Here is a 15,258-nt window from a genome sequence, read left to right as displayed (position 1 = left end):
ATCGGCTGTCCATCTGACATTTACCAACTTCACAATCTCCTTGTCTTCAATAGCATTCAAAGTTTCAAACCAATCAATCAACTTAGGTTAATGACGCATATGGTGTAATCTATATTGTTTTTGGAACTACTCATTCTTAGGTTACACTCTTGTAAGGTTTATAACCCAGAATCTTTGACCAGTAATTCTACATAAGCTCCCATATCCCATCACCATTAACCCACCAACCACGATTATATATACTAATTGGAACCCTTAGATTAATTTTTCCCGATCATTTTCATTAACTAATATCAAAATTTCTTCCACCAAATTGGTATGGCATGCAGCTATTGGCACTGGTAATTGGTTACCTTAATTTCAACGCTGGGCTGGTTAGATTGTCGATCAGTTTAACTTACATGCAACATATAATATAAAGAATAGCAATTATATACTAATCGTGAACCCTAAATCCTAAACACTAACATATTATTACATATAATATCTCTGTACAGTGGCCAGTGCCACGTAGTTGTAAGACCACCGACACCTCAGATCGAGATCCTTCTATTCATTTGGGGTTCTCTAATAGTTTTCAACAAGAACCAGAAGATGTGTCGGTCACTGGTCACCTCGCAGCTTCTCAAACGCAGAAAGCTAAATATATATCTCCATGGCCCCAAAGTCAAAGCTTAATAATTTGTAATGAAACCCTTAATATTAGGCATGCTAATACTTACTCTATATAATATTTGCAATTATGAAGTTAATTGTGAGGGAAAAGTTTTGGTTGTTGAGATTTCGTAATCTGTGGTTTCACGATTTACGACCTTCCGTCTCCCTCAATCAATCTCAGGACCCCATGTCGTAATTGGTTCTTTTTTTTCCTTGCGCTAATCATGAATAAGGTTTTGCATCAACATTGATGGTGATATGCATCTTATGCCAAGCATAATGTTACTAATGCTTGATTAGCCTAAACAATTATCTAAACCAACACCTACATACACACAGTTTGTGAATGCCCACATTATTATCGGAAACATTAACGAGAATGTCATTTACGTGCATTGAATTTAAAATCACCAATTTTGGAAAATAATTGATGAGAATGTCGTTTACATGCATTGTAAAATGACATCTAAGCACGGTTTGTTAGTCCAATCTCCATTTTTTTTTAAGAAATAAAAAATTAAAACTATCTATTATGACTATTTTACAAAAAAATTAATAATTGAGATTGTTCATAAATAAGTTTTAAGATTACGATAAAATATTTAATAAAATATGCCTCGAAAAATAAGTTCTAGCAAATTCTAATGTCCTTTATTTGGGAAGGAAATCTACTGTCCCCAATCTGTCACTGCTCTTATATCGCGACACATGTCTTTAAACTTAACAGAGCTTAACACTGTTAATTCTCTTTTTATCAGTTTTATCTTTTAATAAAATAAAATAAAAATTGCTGATTACGAAGAACAAAAGAACATGTTCAACTCTACCTCTTCCTCCTCCCTATCTATTCGCAACAGTCATCTCTGCTCCTCATCTCTATCCAAGACTGACAATTTGTGAGCTCAAGGGGAAAGCTGAGTTTTGGAATCAGGATCTCTTCTTTTTCTCTTCTATTCATCAGCCCTTTCATATTTGTCTTTGCTATCAAAGTTTCATCCCTTCTTTATCTCTCATCAAGCCTGATATCAAAGTCCTCTGGTTAATTCTTACACCCCTGATTCGAAGTTAGCACAAGCCATAGTGGAAAATGTAATCAGTAGTGAAAAATGTAATCAGGGGTGTAAGAATTTGGGGACAGCGCTATGGCAAACAAGAATTTTGGTGGGCTAGTCGTTGCAATGGAGGCATTCATTCAAATGTCAGGAGTTTTGATATAGATGAATAATTAAATTTGAAAATGGATTGAAATTGCTGTGTTCAATTGCATAGTGAGCTTCTAGACATATTGTTCATGTGTTAAGAATCATGATTTTGACATGTTATGATTGGGATTGTTGGGATGCTGAAGTGCACATTAATTAGGTGTTCGAGATAATGCTGAAGAATGATATTTGGACGTGATTCCTTGGCTTTGGGTCATTCTTTCTTATTATGTTGATTAGTTCCTTGGCTAAAATGATGACAAACTGGACTCTTCTTTAACTCTTTTTAGTTGTTCATTAAAAAGAGTAGTAGATACTGAGAACTCATTGTCTCAACAAAAACCATCTGGTCATTTGGTCTTTTTATTTGGCAAATCAAAATCATGAACTTATATACTTTCAATGCAATATATATAACTCTCAAACTTGAATCATTCATCTCATAGTTTCTAATCCCATAAGAAGATAAAAGCATTCCATTTTTAAATTTAAGTTGTACAAATTGGATGAAAGTTCAATTCAAATGTACTAAATATTAAACCCAAAATTATAAGGGAACAAACAACACTTGTTTAGCTAGAAAATCAGTGCAATATGCTCTAAGCTTCAATTCTGCTTGTGAAATTACAACCTCTCCCCAGCCTCGACCAAATGGTTGTTCTCCATGCTTGCTGCTACTTCAGATTGTCTCTGCACTCATACAATGTACACACATATTTTTATTAAACAAAAATAAGAATAAAATGAATATTAGTACAGAAGAGAAAGTCATGCTAGACAAACAGGTTGAAACCTACATGCATTGCAGCGAGTAAAAAGAAAACAAAACCAGATAAGGAGATGTGTACCTTTGAAAACAGAGTCAGTAAATCAGTCACTCAAATAGTAACCAAAACCATCCTCAAAGATGACGAACAATATTAGAACTTAAAATTCTGTAGCAATGTTGTTGGAGTGATGGAACAAAGGATGTTGGGTTTGTTGCAAAGGTGTAGAGAAAGAAGAAGAAAAGAAGAATACGGTCTATCGTGAGAAGGAAGAGGTAGAGTCGAATATGTTATTTTGTTCTTCATAATCAATAATTTTTATTTTATTTTATTAAAAGATTAAACTGATAAAAATATACTTAACCGTGTTAAGCTCTGTTAAGTTTAAAAACGGGTGTCGCGATATAAGAGCAGTGACAAAATAGAGAATTAGAGATAGGGATTTTGGAGACAGCAGATTTCCTTCCCTTTATTTGTACTCTGTACTTTTACAAGATCTTAATTGTGATCTCTAGGTAGTTATGTTGAAGACGGAAGGTCACCCTTTTTAATGCGAGAAAAGCTGTCGACATGGTAGACTTGTGACTCGTCGTTGTCGCTGTAGCTTGGATCATGAACCTCACCACCATAAATAACACGTGACCAATTAAGTGTCAAACACCAGGAGAAAAGTGGTCCCACTTTTAAGCTCCTGTCTTTGAGTTAGATGGGCCAACTTTTATTATATTGGACCTGTAAATTTGGACAAGCTATATGTGTTTGTGAGTAGGCTGCTATTTAAGTTTGAGCCCACTGGTCAAAGACATTCCAAAATTACGGTGTCTTTCAAATCTTGAGCTCACACCAGGCCCAATGTCGTGGTTTGGGCCTTAAACAAACAGAAAATGATAGGACTAATTACGTGTGACCACGCGACATATCTGAATTACTAATCAAATAGTAAATTTTTATACCGAAATTCTCAGCATCATAAGCAAACTACCTACTTCAAACAAAAAAAAAAACAAAAAAAAAAAAAGCAAACTACCTACAAATACAATACCTATGTAACTGTACTTGTTGCCATGAGATTGGAAGGTCGAAGCATTCGAGTGTTCGTACAAGTGTACACAACCATCCCTCATGAATACGAGTTATATGAGTGCATGAATGTTATAAGCCCTTTTTTTTTTTTTTTTTTAATAATAGAAATTGATATTAGATATCAAAGCCATAAATAGGTCAGAATTTAACATGCACTTGTATAAAAAATCTGGTAAAAGAAAAAAAAAACATATAACATATTTAAGCCAATACTGAACTCATTAAAGTCTAAAGAGATGCTCGCATTAAGCAAACCTAACTAAGTAAGAACAACCTCGCTTCTTAAGGAAAAATTATTCATCTAATATAATTTGCCAGCACACAATTGTGGTACAAATAACAACTATAAACATCTTATAAAAGCTCATAGAGATTACCCCAACCTAAAAAAGAATTGCATCCAAATGTCTAATAGCAAAAAACTAAAATATAGCAACTAAACAACCTCGGCAACATGTTGGTCTTTTTGCTCTTCTTTGAAATCCTACTGACTCGAATTGAGCCCAGGCCTAATGGCCGAACCCCAAACCCAAGCTAAGTAAATAGAAGCCTAATCATGCTGCCAGGCCATCGCTGCCGCCGACATCAACTCCGGTGACTGACATTTCCACCATACCATCTCTCTCCGATCAGAGAACCACCAAAACCAGAAGAATTTGGTTGGGAGACCCTAAAGCCAACCCGAATCAATAGTCTTTAGTCCAGTGCCAACCAGTCGGAACCAAGACCAATACCTTATCACTTGCACTTCGCATGCTTGGAATCGACCTTTGCAAAACCAATCAGCACATGGAGCGAGTCAAACCAACCCGACCCAAAAGAATCCACCGTCCAGATCAAGTCGCACTCACCCACGACCTACCACACCACAAACCTGCAAAATTCTCCCTTAACCAGTTTGAAGCCGATAAGAAAGCCCGACGTCAAGCGCGCTGAACTATGCAATTCGACCCCAAAATGAGGCGTCACTATTGTTGCACGCAAAACCCTAGGTTTCGCATCTTTTTACTTTCTTTTGAGTGCAAAGACCCCTAAACAACAAGTTGATCACAGTTAGCCGTATTGTTGAAGCGTGATAAAATTCTTATTCAAACAATCTTTAAAATGAAATATTTGTCATTTAGATGTTAATTTCAGGACCATGTGTCTTTGTGTAGTTATTTCCTTTCACGATCAAAAAGTCATATTTTTTTCTTATTACAAAGAAGCCTGAAGGCAAAGAACAAGTAACTTAAATCACAACTAATCTTACCTCATAAAAGCCTAATGAATCAGCTTAAAAAAGAGAAACATCACAAAGAGGAATGATATCAGTAGTCTGAGAGCTAAAAAAAATCTGCATCTAGGTTCATAATCATGAGTTAAAGTCTTTTTTTTGTTTATGACGAACATATAAAAATGGCTTTAATTATTAAAAAAGAACAAAAATGAGGATGCAAAGTCAAAAAAAAAAAAAAGGGTCAGCACCACAAGCACAACACCATTTTTTGGTCTGAAACACAAACACAAACATCTTAAGAAACAGTGTGACACATAAACTTCTCCTTCAGAAACAGTGCGACTAACAAACTTCAACCCACATGCGTAGCCTGCTCCTCCTACCACCGTTGATTCTATCAACATCGCCCCACCACCACCGTCGGATCAAGGAAACCAGTGCATTGTAATCTACGCCGTAACGCACTCGACCACATCCATAAAGCCGAGTGAGAGCACGAAAATTATACAAAACGCATCTTATTATAATATTATCATATATTTCACGTCACTTTCAGTAGTTATCACATCTAAAATTCTAACATATCAGCACCACCTTTTCTCCCCTATAATTATTATTATTTTTTTTCAGGATTACTATTCAATTAAAAAAAGTAAAAAAATTAATAATAGCGACTCGGGGCATAATAATTTAGATGTTCACGACAAAACGAGCTAAAAAGCTACGTCCCCTCTATTTTCAGCAACCCAAAAAAAAAAAAAAAAAAAAAAGGCGAAAAAGGAAGAGATCAGAGACAGAGAGAGAGAGAGAGAGAAAGCGAGAGAAGTAGAGAGAGAGAGAGTGGAAATTCCAATCCGTACGCGTCAGGCTTGGAATGGAAGAAGAAGGAGGAAGAGGCTGCATTTGATTTTTCTCGATGAAGATTGTTCCCTAAATCCCACCGTGAGATTCACGCTTTTGGTTTTTTCAGATCGACGCGCATGATAGATTTCTGATTTCTGCTCCTTTTTTTTCACGATTCGGCAAATTTTTCTCGCGATTATAAGAAATGAACGGCGGCGGAGAGGGGCTCGCGGCTCCGGCGACGTCTGGAGCGGCGACGGCGCCGCTTGACTGGAAGTTTTCTCAGGTTTTCGGAGAACGGACCGCCGGCGAGGAAGTTCAGGAAGGTACTCTTCTCGATTCTTTCGTTTTCGGTAGGAGTTAGGGATTTCACTGTTGCTTGTCATTCTCATTCTCATTGATACTCGTTGAGATTTTCATTTGTTGGATGATTAGTTTTAATTTGATTTTAGGCGAGGTATTCATGTCAATTGTAATACTCGAATGAAATTAAGATGGATTAAAGTGAGGTTTAGCTAGTTTGATTATAGACGGAAGCACTTGAGCTGTAGTCTGCAGGGTTTATCATGTATATGGTTTAGTTAATGGCTGTTTGCTCTGTGGCTAATCTTCGATGAACATTTGAAGTTATCTATTTGTGTGTGGTGCATTTGATTGATAAGTACAGTGAGTATTTTAGTTGTAAAGGACCTAGATTCGTGATAAAGTAAACGGAAATGCATCTTTTTGAAGCAATGGTTGCACCTGAATGGATAGGTTTTGAGTTTTAGGAAAAGAGAGTTTAGGCGTTTGAGGGAAGTGTGGTTTGCTTAAACTACACATACAAAAGCACTTACTTTGGTTAAACTCTTGACTGGTTTTGCAGTTGATATAATATCTGCTATAGAATTCGATAGAACTGGGGACCACCTTGCCACTGGAGATCGTGGAGGGAGGGTGGTGTTATTTGAAAGAACTGATGCCAAGGAGGTAAGTTAGTTGGCTCCATTTTTAAGGGAATGGGGGTGGATGAGTGCTTTCTTTATATTCATTTGCAACTGTTTCTTCTTTTGCTACACTGTTTTGATTTACTTCTTCTTCCATGGTATGAACTTTGGAATATAGAATGGTGCACATCGGAAAGATCTGGAAAGAATGGATTATTCCATGAGCAAGCATCCTGAGTTTCGATATAAAACTGAGTTCCAGAGTCATGAACCCGAGGTATCACTTTCTTTGTGCTTTGCTTGTGATTTCTGAACATTTTAAAATTAACTTGTGAAGATTTCATCTTTGCCGGCTTCTGAATTTTACTTAACTTTGTATTTTCTTGGTCTTCTTGAAATTCAGTTTGATTATCTGAAGAGCTTGGAAATCGAGGAAAAAATCAACAAGATTCGATGGTGTCAGACAGCTAATGGTGCACTGTTTCTTCTCTCGACTAATGACAAAACCATCAAATTCTGGAAGGTAGCAAAGACCGTTTCCACATGCAACGTTTTGATGATTTTCTTCCACATATTCCTTCAGTTACTTTTAAGGGCTTTAGTTGCATTGCCTTCTCAATTTATAGCTTGTTGAGAACGAAAGATGACAATGGCTCCTACCATTGCACTTCTATACCTCATTCTCTTCCTGAACTCTGTGTATGTGCTCGCGCGCGCAGAGTGTAGTGAAATATTTTTCATATCTTCATCTAGGTGGTACAACATTGAAGTGTAATTCTTTTTGAATTGTTCTCATAATGGAAGAAACTTTCTAATCATACTCCAATGCTGAGCAGGTCCAAGAAAAGAGGGTAAAGAAATTATCTGAGATAAATGTGGATCAGTCTAAATCTTCAGGGAATGGTCCAGTTGTTGACAGTATGCCAGAAATTTCCAAACCATATCTTGCAAATGGAGTATGTAAAGATAAACCCATCAGCTTTCCAAGCAATGATAGTTCAATTCCATCTGGGGGTTTCCCATCCCTGCGAATGCCTGTGGTAGTTGTACTCAACCTTATATGTTTATTTTCTGAAAGCATATGGTTTTAGTACAAAGAAATATAATGTTTAACTCTCTTTTTTTGCTTAAACAATCAGCACTTGCAATTGTTAATGTCTTGCGAAAGGATTTACTATTGTTCAGCTCTAACAGTTAAAAAATTTGTTGCATTCAGGTGACCAGTCCTGAGACAAGTCTTCTGGCTAGATGTCGAAGAGTCTATGCCCATGCTCATGACTATCATATTAATTCCATTTCAAATAATAGGTACGTTCTTTTTAGTTTTGAATTGTATGCCTCCACCTCTTCCTTTAATTTTGAAGCAATTTTGTATATTCACTGTCTTGATGCTTGTACTTGAAGTTGCACTAATTTTAGTTTCTTGATCATGGAGGAGAACACTATACTTGTTGACCTTCCCCATTCCCCCAACAAAACAAAAGAAAAAGAAAAGGAAAAAAGATTTATTCACTGTTTTTGAGTCTTATTTATTTCTTATATACACTTTGGTATTGTTTCCTGGCTATTCTTGCACGGTCTATATGCTATCCACTAACATATCTTTCTCTTTTGTCTTGTAGTGATGGCGAAACTTTTATATCAGCCGATGACCTGCGAATTAATCTATGGAACTTAGAGATTAGCAGTCAAAGTTTCAATATTGTTGATGTGAAACCTACAAACATGGAGGATCTAACTGGTAGAACCCCTAGCACTACGATCAGAATTTCTTGCTTTTCTGATTCACTTGTTTTATTTATTATTTTTGGCTTCTGTAAAGATTTTCATAACAAGGAATAAGTGGATCCTTGTCCAGAATTGGGTTAGCTTACATGAAACCTGGTCTTTCATTCTGTCATATCCTGGACAGTTTTCCACTCAGGAAACATGCTGTCTTATTGTTTCTGCTTACTTATAATGCTTGAAGATTTTAATAAAGTAATTCTCAAACGAAGCCTTAGTTCTGATGTTTCTCTTTTGCTTGCTTGTTACCTTTCTCATTGATCTACATGTGTTAAATCTGTGCAGAGGTGATAACTTCAGCAGAATTCCACCCTACTCACTGTAACACATTGGCATACAGTAGCTCAAAAGGCTCAATTCGTCTTATTGATCTGCGGCAGTCAGCTTTATGTGACAATCATAGCAAATTGTGAGTTATCATTCCTTTTTCTCGCTTCCGCTCTTGTTAGTTATTCCTTTTAATTTTGCACCTATCAAAGATAATTTAGCATGACATTCTTTACCAATTAGCGTTACTTCCTGATTTTTATTATTATTATTATTACTTTCTGTTCTAATTATGCTTCATAATGGAACAGGTTTGAAGAACAAGAAGCACCCGGTTCAAGATCTTTTTTCACTGAGATAATAGCCTCAATTTCAGATATTAAGTTTGCTAAGAATGGAAGACATATACTTAGCCGTGATTACATGACTCTTAAGGTTATTTCCATACCTCTTTAAGAAGTTTGGTTCTTAATTTGATATGTTAAGTTTCAGATATCCTCATTCTAGGAACAAAAACTACCAATGCTTGAAGAACTGTTTTATAACTCTCTTTGCCCCTCCCAAATTAGAACTTTTGTGTGTGCGTGTTTTTTTTTCCAACAAACACAAGAAGGGACGACAACCTTCTTGTAACTGCTCTTCATTCTTTTTTTTCAATTTTCTCAAATGCTAATATTAACCTTAAAAAAAAATAATTGGCAAGCACGTAAGTGGGTGCCAATGCTAGGAATGGTTTACGCTGATCGGCTGATGTGTAGTTTTGAATATCAATATTGTGCTTGCCCTGTTTTTCGGCTTCATGTTTTCTTATTCTTTACCCCATCCCTGACTAGTTCTGCTCTCTCACTTTTTATTGTTTTGTTCTTTTTCCGGGGTCTCAGCTGTGGGACATCAATATGGATTCTGGCCCAGTTGCGAGTTTCCAGGTTCATGAATATCTAAGACCTAAGGTGATGTATTCTTTCAAAAAGCCTACTTAATTTAGATGACTTTAAACAAAGATATTTCAATTTAAGTATAATAACATGACATGCAATTTATTTTAGTATGTTACCTTTCTCAGCTGTGTGATTTGTATGAAAACGATTCTATCTTCGATAAATTTGAGTGCTGTCTAAGTGGAGATGGAGTTCGAGTGGCAACAGGTTCTTACAGGTTAGTATATGCATACTTCCTTGCTAATATATTCAATCTCTGACCTATATTGTGTATGGCTGAACTTGTGAATAATCATATTTTTGTGATTCCAGCAATCTGTTTCGAGTGTTTGGTTGTTCTGAAGGGAGCACAGAAGCAACGACATTGGAGGCCAGCAAAAACCCCATGAGGTATATTTAAAAGTGTATATATTATTACTTCATAGGCGTGCAATCTTATAACTGCATCATTATGAGTCTAACAGACTATCTTGTTTGCTATTATTTCTATTAACTGATGCTTAATTATTTCTCTTGGAATTCTAGGAGACAAGTCCAAACACCATCAAGGCCTGCTAGATCTTTGGGTAATCTTCCTCGTGTTCTGAGGCGTGGTATGTGTTTGCTTACATGTGATTTTTGTATATGTAGTTGAAAATCTGAAATATTTGAGTGGTTGAGTTTAAAGACCACATCATTTTGTTTCAACTCAGTCTTAGATAAACTTCTCTTTTCTAGGCAGAGAATCTTACGTTTGAATAAGTTAGGTTTGATTTGATACTGCTTTATTGAGTTATTCCCTAGTTAGTTTGATTTGATGATGTTTGCTTCTTTCAATGGTGTGATTACTCAAGTAAGTCAGCATATAATTTGTATCAATATTTCATTGTCCATTTGACTAACCAGTGTATCTTTTCCTTTAAATTATTGAAGGTGCGGATAATTCTGGAGCTGATACAAATGGAAATGGTTTTGATTTCACGACAAAGTTGCTACATCTTGCATGGCATCCTACTGAGAATTCACTTGCATGTGCTGCTTCAAATAGCCTTTACATGTATTATGCGTAAAAATGGTGTGGGAAGTTGTACTTATTGGCAAGCAAGGCTCTTCTGATTGCTATTGACAAAGGTTGACAAAGGCTGCTTTGCCTTCTTTCCCAGCTAGCGATGTGAAGCTGCATCCTTATAACCTCTGCAAACCATTACCTAACTGTGCGACATCAGGAAACCTTTCTGCTGATACAAATTTTTTCAAGAAGAAATTAGTCTCAAATTCAGGTGGGACATTGCTGTTTATGCTATATCATAAAGCGGATGGTTTGTCCAAATTATGTACCATTAGTGGAAGAGATGTGATATTAGCTCATCTGCCTACTGTGAAAGAGAACTGGGTTGTTATTGCTGCTACAGTGGAAAGCAGTCAGGTCCTATCCTGAAGCTGAGACAGTTGTGTTGCATCAATTCTCATTGATACCTGGGCCTCCAACCTTGTAATATTTGAATTAGAGTTAAAAAGGCTTGTGAAATTCATCCCCGATGTTTTTTCTTCTAACCATTCTTTCCCCTTTCGGAATCTGCTGATTTTCTAAGATCTTTAGCAAGTATTCGTACCTTTGGATTGAAGGCCCCCATGCAAGACATTCTTTTAACAGTTTCACTTGGAACCACAATTTTGTGGGTCTCAATTCTTCTGGTTTTCTGGTGTTTATTGTTTAGGTTATGTTTCTGCTGTACTCAACTGATCATCTCCATAAAAAGGAGGTCATATAATATTGAAGCATGTAGTACTAAACTATTAGACTACTACTTTTGTTGAATTAGGTTCTTCTTTGGCTTATGTAGATTGTGCTGAAAATAGTGCTCCCCTTGTGGCTAGGAACTGTAACAATTTTTTCCCCTTACTATTTTATGAAGTACTATTTAGTAAATACGCTGGAATCCACGAATTAAACTGATCTTTGGTGTAGTTTTCTTAGTCGGTTAGGAAATGATTTCAAGATATGAGTGGTGTAGATGGTCTCAAAACTACGAATTGCGTGCTTCCTAAGACATGATTGGACACCTACCTGCCCCTAGATGAAATAAAAAGCTTTTATTGCGCTACGGGTTGTGGCGATGGCAATGAACTTTCTTCTGATGGTCCTAATTTTGCCACATTCCTTATGTAAAAGAGCAATTGTAAAAGAGTAAGAGATCATAAGAAGTAATTTCTATTGTAGTTGGTCTCTGAAGGTGCCAATCCTATATGAGATTTAGTTTGCCAAAAAAAAAAAAAAAAATCCTATATGAGATTAATAATAAAGTAAATAATTCAAAATTATTTTCGATTATCAATGATCTAAACAATTAGACTAATATCTAAATATCATCGATTTGGTACTTTAAATCAGTAGTATCGATTCATCAATCTCACATATGCATTTAGGACAATTGAATTGATTAACAGAATTCAACCTACGTACTAGATTGAGCAGATGAAATTTCAAGTTTGAATTCTATTTTCAGAGGATCAAAATAAAAAAAGAAAATCTCTAATTATAAAAATAGATAGATAGGAAAACCAAGTAAACCGGTAACTCTCACTTATTCCTAAATCCTACAATTGCCATTTTACCCAGCGGATGCAGAATTAGAGAAAAGAGCCACTCGGGCCATTAGAGCTTTTCTCCCTCAAAACCTCTCCTGCTTCTTCTTCTCTCTGTCTTAGGCTCTCAGCCATGGCTCTGCTGACTCGAGTCCCGCGCGTGCCTCTCCAGCTCGGCGCCCAGCGTGCCCTCTCCCTCCACACCACCACCCCTTCTCTCTACTCCTCCGCCACCTCCTCTCCGGCCACCTATGACCGCCCTCCTCCGCCGGCCACGTCGTCGCCGGCCGGCCTCTCCAAGGCGGCGGAGTTCGTGATCTCCAAGGTCGACGATCTGATGAACTGGGCCCGGCGCGGCTCCATCTGGCCCATGACCTTCGGCCTCGCCTGCTGCGCCGTCGAGATGATGCACACCGGAGCTGCGCGCTACGATTTGGACCGCTTCGGAATCATTTTCCGGCCCAGCCCACGCCAGTCCGATTGCATGATCGTCGCTGGTACTCTCACCAATAAGATGGCCCCCGCTCTCCGCAAGTAAGTCTTCTCCTCCCTCCCTCATTCCTATTTGCTCCAATTCTTGTGTGTGTGATTTGGAAAATTGGATTTTGTCTAGGTTGAGCTCAGTTTGATGATTGCCTCTGGTTTTCGAATCCAATTAACCACTTACAGAGACCTACTTCGATTTGGTTTTTGTTTTGGATGACAAAGACTAGCTAGATTTTCAGGCCTGCGTTTTGATGATAGTTGAAGTCTATACTTTCCTTGATATTGGGAAGCTCTTATTCAGCTTCTCCTTCATATTAGATTATTATGTTGAATGCTAGCTGTGTAGCTTACTTGTATTCCTGCCTTGTAATGGTAATGGTGCTTGTATAAGTTCAACTCAATTTGACTAAACAATACTGGTTTCATAGGGTTTTGTGAATCCCACAAAGGGAAAACACTTGTCGACCCCTGATCTGCCAAGTGCAAAAAATGCTGATAGTGCACCATGGGGTGTTGGCTGTAGTTAATATTAGTACATGATTGCAAACTCAAGCTTGTTTCGATGCCTGCCTGGAGGAGGTATTTTAATATTTTCACATCTGTTTCAAAGATTTGGGACTTAGAAGCCCTTGACCTTTCTAAGCTTTGTGTTAAATAAACTACAGAAGGGTAACAAATTCAGGTTATCTCTTGTTATGTTAAATATCTACCTTCGGCCTTGCCTTGCACATGCCTGCCTTTTGATGAGTACTTGCCTACATTTTGTTCCTTGTGATTTTATTCTTGATGCTTCCTTACATTTTGAAATTAGAACTTGCTCCAATCTCTGGCTCTTCACATGTTCAGTCTTTATGTTATGCACAAGTAAACAAGGGAATAGGGTTTTGATCTTCATACTGAAACTTCCTTGCAGGGTTTATGACCAAATGCCTGAGCCTAGATGGGTCATCTCTATGGGTAGCTGTGCAAATGGGGGTGGTTACTACCATTACTCGTATTCCGTTGTTAGGGGTTGTGACAGGATTGTCCCTGTTGATATCTATGTTCCAGGCTGTCCTCCCACTGCTGAGGCCTTACTCTATGGCCTTCTCCAGTTGCAGAAGAAGATCAACCGGCGCAAAGATTTCCTCCTTTGGTGGACCAAGTGAGGGCGTTCATCTTGCGTGTTGGGCAGCTTTGGTTATATCCTATCAAATAAAAAGTCAATCTGGGGTGGCTTGCCCTGGCTAAGCACCATGTAAAGGGTGACATTGCATTGGCATGTTATAAGTTCAGATCTCAGGATATCCTTTGTTGTACTTTGCCCTTTTGTTCTGTTGCTTTGGAGCAATAATAGTAGCCGCAGATTCTGTAAAAACTTATTTCTGTTTCTAAACCTTGTTGCTTGAGCTATCTGCCATTGTTCATCTACTTTGATTTTTGAAAGCTGCTTTTAGTTTTTGCTTAACCTGGGATCAAGAATCGTGGATTTTGTAAGCGGTTCCAATTTTAAGTTGCCGTGTATTGTTTTGTCTTCCAGACTCTTATTTTCAGTTTATCTCTAAAGATAATGTTGCATTGTATATGTACGGGTGCAAGCAGTAACTTTTGCTGCTTAAAACTGTGTTTAAGTCTGTCACGCTCTAATCAGTCTGTATCACCTTATTCTTTGACCCACTATGTCCTAAAAGGCCAGCACTCAAACAAATTTATGCTCGCTTTCTTTAATCTTATAATAAATAGCAGATTTTGCGAACGAACTGAGTATGAAACATTGTGATTGAACTCTCAAATGTCAGAAGCAATTGGATGAAGATGGCATCAATGGTGCAGGAGACTAGCGTTAGGAGTTATAGAGTTTACTTTAGGAGTAAAAAGGAGGGTAGAACCAATGAAGAATGAGCTAGGTTGAATTTTGAACCGGTGGAGTATAGTTAGTATGTATTAGTGGCCGTTAATTGAAACTCCTTTTAGATGTTTGATAAATGAGTGTCCTGTTCTTAACTGTCTGAACTTTGAGATGACCATTGGAAGCAATGCTAATGTGAAAAGCTGTCGGTTTACGGCGTTTCTTTTACTTGAAAAACTATATTGTATGCTATTCAACTGTGCAAATCCACAAACAAGTAGCCATTCTATAACCCCTTAGTATAAAAATATATCAATTACAGGGTTAAGAAGAATTTACCATGACTGAACTTTTATACCACCCTTGCCTGTTCACAAGTAGCCATGAATTGTTGAAGCAGTTCAGCCCCGAAACTCCGAAAGTAGTACATTCAGGCCAGAAGGAATGAGAGAACTTTTGGTGTGAAAGAGAATGGGGGAGAAGAGCTTTGTTACAGAGATGAATGATAGAAGAGAATTTGACTAGGAGATGGAAGACTCTTGCCCGTTTTTTGTAGATACCCTAAATAGGATTATATGATTCAGGGTAGACTTAATAAGACGATTTGTGAACATAAAAAGCACGGTTGTTTAAGTGCACAACCATGCAATTCTATTCTAAATATTCATTGCTTCATTTACATATACATGCAG

At 37.3% G+C, this 15,258-nt stretch overlaps 2 protein-coding genes and 1 long non-coding RNA gene across 5 annotated transcripts; 2 read left to right on the top strand and 1 right to left on the bottom strand.

Annotated features, from left to right (window-relative positions):
- Positions 1 to 2,317: 2,317 nt before the first annotated feature.
- On the bottom strand, positions 2,318 to 2,873 carry LOC133736480 (uncharacterized). The gene is made up of 2 exons (XR_009859582.1): positions 2,708 to 2,873; positions 2,318 to 2,549 (listed from the first exon to the last, which is right to left on the bottom strand). It is a non-coding gene; the product is annotated as an uncharacterized LOC133736480 (long non-coding RNA).
- A 2,803-nt stretch (positions 2,874 to 5,676) lies between these two features.
- LOC133736867 (serine/threonine protein phosphatase 2A 55 kDa regulatory subunit B beta isoform-like) lies at positions 5,677 to 11,485 on the top strand. 3 transcript variants are annotated; one of them, XM_062164468.1, is made up of 15 exons: positions 5,677 to 6,097; positions 6,637 to 6,740; positions 6,876 to 6,974; positions 7,101 to 7,220; positions 7,534 to 7,740; positions 7,914 to 8,005; positions 8,320 to 8,438; positions 8,768 to 8,891; positions 9,061 to 9,184; positions 9,631 to 9,699; positions 9,813 to 9,904; positions 10,000 to 10,077; positions 10,213 to 10,280; positions 10,600 to 10,741; positions 10,830 to 11,485. In XM_062164468.1, exons 1-14 carry the CDS (start codon positions 5,977 to 5,979, stop codon positions 10,734 to 10,736), a joined length of 1,554 nt encoding a protein of 517 aa, XP_062020452.1. In that variant the 5' UTR covers positions 5,677 to 5,976; the 3' UTR covers positions 10,737 to 10,741; positions 10,830 to 11,485. The 3 variants fall into 3 exon arrangements, with proteins under 3 accessions (XP_062020452.1, XP_062020453.1, XP_062020451.1); XM_062164469.1 differs by having other exon boundaries at positions 7,534 to 7,737; positions 10,600 to 11,485; XM_062164467.1 differs by having other exon boundaries at positions 5,678 to 6,097; positions 10,600 to 11,485.
- Positions 11,486 to 12,296: 811 nt separating this feature from the next.
- On the top strand, positions 12,297 to 14,300 carry LOC133739697 (NADH dehydrogenase [ubiquinone] iron-sulfur protein 7, mitochondrial). The gene is made up of 2 exons (XM_062167486.1): positions 12,297 to 12,786; positions 13,652 to 14,300. The coding sequence occupies exons 1-2, from the start codon at positions 12,386 to 12,388 to the stop codon at positions 13,884 to 13,886; spliced, it is 636 nt and encodes a 211-aa protein (XP_062023470.1). The 5' UTR covers positions 12,297 to 12,385; the 3' UTR covers positions 13,887 to 14,300.
- Positions 14,301 to 15,258: the final 958 nt, after the last annotated feature.

This window comes from Rosa rugosa, chromosome 3, assembly GCF_958449725.1.
Source record: "Rosa rugosa chromosome 3, drRosRugo1.1, whole genome shotgun sequence".
Taxonomy (NCBI): domain Eukaryota; kingdom Viridiplantae; phylum Streptophyta; class Magnoliopsida; order Rosales; family Rosaceae; genus Rosa; species Rosa rugosa.
The sequence above is the reverse complement of the archived record's forward strand: the minus strand, read 5'-3'. Positions and strand labels throughout refer to the sequence as shown.

Coding starts and splice junctions, on each gene's coding strand:
- LOC133739697 (XM_062167486.1), top strand. CDS start 12,386: ATGGCTCTGCTGACTCGAGTCCCGCGCGTGCCTCTCCAGCTCGGCGCC. Junction 12,787..13,651: donor ATGGCCCCCGCTCTCCGCAA/GTAAGTCTTCTC, acceptor ACTTCCTTGCAG/GGTTTATGACCAAATGCCTG.
- LOC133736867 (XM_062164468.1), top strand. CDS start 5,977: ATGAACGGCGGCGGAGAGGGGCTCGCGGCTCCGGCGACGTCTGGAGCG. Junction 8,006..8,319: donor AATTCCATTTCAAATAATAG/GTACGTTCTTTT, acceptor TTTGTCTTGTAG/TGATGGCGAAACTTTTATAT. Junction 8,892..9,060: donor TGTGACAATCATAGCAAATT/GTGAGTTATCAT, acceptor ATAATGGAACAG/GTTTGAAGAACAAGAAGCAC.